At 40.6% G+C, this 3995-nt stretch overlaps 1 protein-coding gene across 1 annotated transcript in view; it reads right to left on the reverse strand.

Annotated features, from left to right (window-relative positions):
* The window catches only part of TMEM71 (transmembrane protein 71), a 9484-nt gene that overhangs the window by 3054 nt on the left and 2435 nt on the right, over window positions 1-3995 (reverse strand). The window contains exons 2-4 of the mRNA XM_031060886.1: window positions 2826-2883; window positions 1199-1408; window positions 213-382 (exon numbers count right to left, since the gene is read on the reverse strand). Coding sequence (XP_030916746.1) covers window positions 213-382; window positions 1199-1408; window positions 2826-2883 — 438 coding nt within the window. The remainder of the gene's footprint in view (window positions 1-212; window positions 383-1198; window positions 1409-2825; window positions 2884-3995) is intronic.

A 3995-nucleotide genomic window follows, 5' to 3' on the forward strand; every position in this document is an offset into this window, starting at 1 on the left:
GACTTTTTGGCACAGAGGTCTTTGCAGACTCATGCTCAGTTTTAATGTCAGGAGCTCTATTTATCCCTTAGAATTCTGTAGTTCATTCTATCCTTTACCTGCACACCTTGGCAGACAACACCTGCATAACTTCCAGAAAGAAATACCCAATTCACACTAAACACAGACTGCAATGTTGTACCTTGATTAGCAGGTACCTGATCAGGGCTTACCAATATCACTGTGACTGGCTTCTAGTTTACTGCATCCATCAGGCCAAGGATCCTCTACATAGGAGAAATCCATCCTGCTGGGAATGGTGGAGCTGAGCCATGAGCTGGAGGCACTGAGATTGAACAAGCTGTCAAGAGAGCGACGGATTTTCTTCCTTCGCCTGAATACTCTAGAAAAAAAGGATGTTGCCAAGGAATAGAGTTAATTATTCTTGTTGAGCAGGGACAGAGCTCTAAAGCTTGCAGGAATGACATGAAAGAACCAAGTTCTGGGTGCTGCTCCCAGCCCTGTTCTTGACCCTGGGCACGTCACCAGGAATGGCTGCTGCACACCACAATGTGTCAGGGAATGTATTAACAGCAGGGCTGATCATGCTGTTGTGATACTGGCTACTGTGGTACCAAATGATACCACAGCTACTGCTCTCTGATAGTACTGTGAGTGCTACCTGTGATTTTCACTGCTGTATCTGATTTGGGGTAGTCTAAATCCATTGAATTCCAGTTTTTTTGAACTACATTTTACATACCTTTCTAAATTGTTGTTCTTTTGAATCATGAGATGTTTTTGCTTGAGTAAGAATTCCAGGACCAGATCTTTTTATTTTTCATATATAAGTGTGTGTGTGTTTTAGACAAAGATATTTATATACATATACATTTTTTCTTAGTCCTTATCAGAGTAACACCCCATTGGCAAAATGAGCTGTAACTCTCTCCTTTTCCTTTATTGGACATAACTTCAATTATAGCAACAACTCTGCACTAAAGAGTTTTTAGGTAGTAAGATGTGACTGAAAATCAGGTCATTTCATTCACTGCACTCTCTAAAGCAATTGACATGTTCCCAAACAGAAGTAATGCTGGTCTTATGCTGAGCAAAATGTAGACAGACACAAAGACACCTCCAGATACACCTGTAGATAAGGCCAGAGATGTGGAGGCAATCGCCAACATGGAGTAAAATCTTCACATAGTTCACTTACCGAACTAAATTCTCTTTATATGTAACACTGGTGTGGGATGGTGTCAGTGTTATGTTGCCCTCTTCATCAGACAGAAAACTGTCTTCTGTCAAAACATAATAACCATTGGAAAGCAGTCGAGGGCTGCGGCGGTGTGTAGGAACAGAGCCTGTCAGAGGGTTTGTGGAGCACTCATAGGCAGGATCATCATCCAAAAAGGCACAAGCACAACTGAAAAGGAGAAATGAAAGCCTCTAATTTAAAGAAGGTCTGGACAGGGCAAACCCATGATTTAATAGTAATGAATTTACATTTCAAGCTGATGGGGACTGCTAATGACATAGATTTAAAATACGTGGATGTAATGGTATTACTCTGTACTGGGGGTTTCAGCCAGCTGGCGTGTGCATCACACGTTCCAGAGCTTCAGATTACAGGAGGGATAAATGCCAGGGGAGCATTTCCTGAAGCATGGAGCTGTTGCTGTCGAGGTGGTTACGACACAAAGTAGAGATTACAAGCAGTCTCAGTTGGCAACTCTTTATTATTAAACATGGCTGACTTTTATATACTTTTTAATTGTTTATGTTTTTTACTTTAACTATTGGTTACAATAAGTCAACATAATACTATTGGTGAAAAGTTATAGTGACTTTAACTAACTTTCTAAAAATACTTTGTTTAGCTGCAAAGTTCTCTTATCTTTCTTCTCTTGGTCTCTTTGGTTACAGCTTTGGAGAAAGCTCTTTATCAGCTTCTTCTTACTTTTCAGCTTCTTCTTGCTCTTTTAGCTAACAGGCTCGCTGTTAACCCCTTCTACATGGAGCCAGATTGAGCTCAGAAGTGCTCAGTGTATTTCTGTGGCAGTGCTCTTGGCCAAGGAGTCCTGCTGGACCTACACCAACCTGGAGCCATCAGAGGCATTCCAGTATTTGGCTTCTCTGAGTTCCTCTACATGGCACAATCTGGGTCCCCCCGAGCCAGGCAGGATTTGCTTGCTTTTTTATAAACTAGCCATACTTGGTGAAGATTTAAGGATACAAGACTTTTAATTCTCACAAATCCTAGAATGCCATGCAGCTGGAAAATAGGATAAAGCCCACACATTGTGATAGCTCCATCCAGCACTTGATTTTGGAAACACAATTGATTTTGGAATTAAATACAGCACAGAAAATATACTTTCTGGTGTTTAAAATAGAAGGGAGTAGTGACAGAGGTGAAAGGATCTAAAAGTTGTAGACATTGTACTTAGTTTGACTAAAATTTAATTTATGGTTATACCTTTCCCCTTAACACCTATGAGTTCCAAACTACCATGTAGTGACATCATGGAAAGAAAGGAAGACACCAGATTGATTTAGTGTCTGACCTGTGTTTCAGTAAGAGGTTTAACTACCCCATATGGCATGTCACAGAGAGATACCATAATTTCAGTGTAGGGAAAAGCAGATGGAAGAGAGATACTTCAAAACCCTGTAATTGCAAAGCCAGTGTTTCCAACCTCCACAGCAGTACTTCTGAACTTCCATTTAGGGCAGTAATTAAATTATTATCAGCACTACATTTCTCAGTGGCCCAAAAGGACTTTTACAAAATCTATGCCAAAACAAAAATAAAATTAAGCAAATGTAACTTTCTTTAATACCTTGGAAAAATATGTCTTGAGAGGCTGTGTCTATGCTCATCATTAAATGGTGTTGAACCTGCAGAGGCAAAGGTGAAATAAGAAGGAATTTTTATCATATTCACTAACAGGTAGCTTGTGCATACCAGAAAGATAATAAAAAAAGCTAAAAATGAAAAGAAAATTAAGGGAAGAATTAGAGGAGACAAAACATATGAAGGAATTGGGGAAAGACTTAGTGTTTATAGGAAACTCATCTCAACCAGGACAACACAGAATCAGAGCCAACAGAACTCAGATACTTGTACTCTGCCCAAATAACAGACTTGAGAGAAATAATTATGGACACAAATACAATAACTGCAGTAATTTTAAGGTGTTTTACCAGAAATCTGCTTCATGCCAAGGCTAGAACCTGAACTGGCACTAGATACAGAGTAGAATGGAAAGGCCGATATTAATAAGGCCTCTGTGTGGCCTCCGCTAGCCTCAGGAGCCCTGTTCTTCTGGAGAACAGAACGCCCGAGTGCCCGGCGTAGCTCGGCGTGGCCTCAGGGCTATTGCCAGCAAGCATAAGTGATTGTCAGCTCTTAGTGATATTCAGCTCAGGATTTCAGCTGCCTGCTTGGTGCAATTAGCCCAGGCTGAGAAGCACAGTGGACGAGAGAGAGAGAGAAGAAGCGACGGAAGTTCCGCAGAGATGTTCTTTATTGATGCGAAGAGTCCGATCAGCACTTGTTCCAACAAGTAAGCTAAAATGTGCCCCTTTTATAAGTTTTAAGAAGATTGAGATTTGGACCAATGGCAAGGGGTTAAAGTCCTAACCTATAAAGTTACAGGGATATGCTCTAAAGTGGGGGTGAAGAAGTAAAATGCTGATTCAGTTCCTCCAGAGAGCCCTACTTGTGTCCATAGAGACTGCTACAGGCCACCATTACCAGTACATTATATTTTTCAGATGAAAATTGCAGACATAGCACAATGAGAACAAGGATTGCTACAGTGACAAATATTTGACAGTAATATTGTGGCAGGAGACTAAGGAGATAGGATTTGTCTGGATTACCACGGCTCAAGTGTGCAAAGTGCTGCTGGATGTTCTGCACCTGACAGAATCAATCTTACAAAATATGAGCAAGGCCTATGCATAGGGAGAATTTATGTCTGTTATTCCATAAAAAGATAAAAGAT

The sequence above is a fragment of the Geospiza fortis genome, unplaced genomic scaffold (assembly GCF_000277835.1).
Source record: "Geospiza fortis unplaced genomic scaffold, GeoFor_1.0 scaffold94, whole genome shotgun sequence".
Taxonomy (NCBI): Eukaryota; Metazoa; Chordata; class Aves; order Passeriformes; family Thraupidae; genus Geospiza; species Geospiza fortis.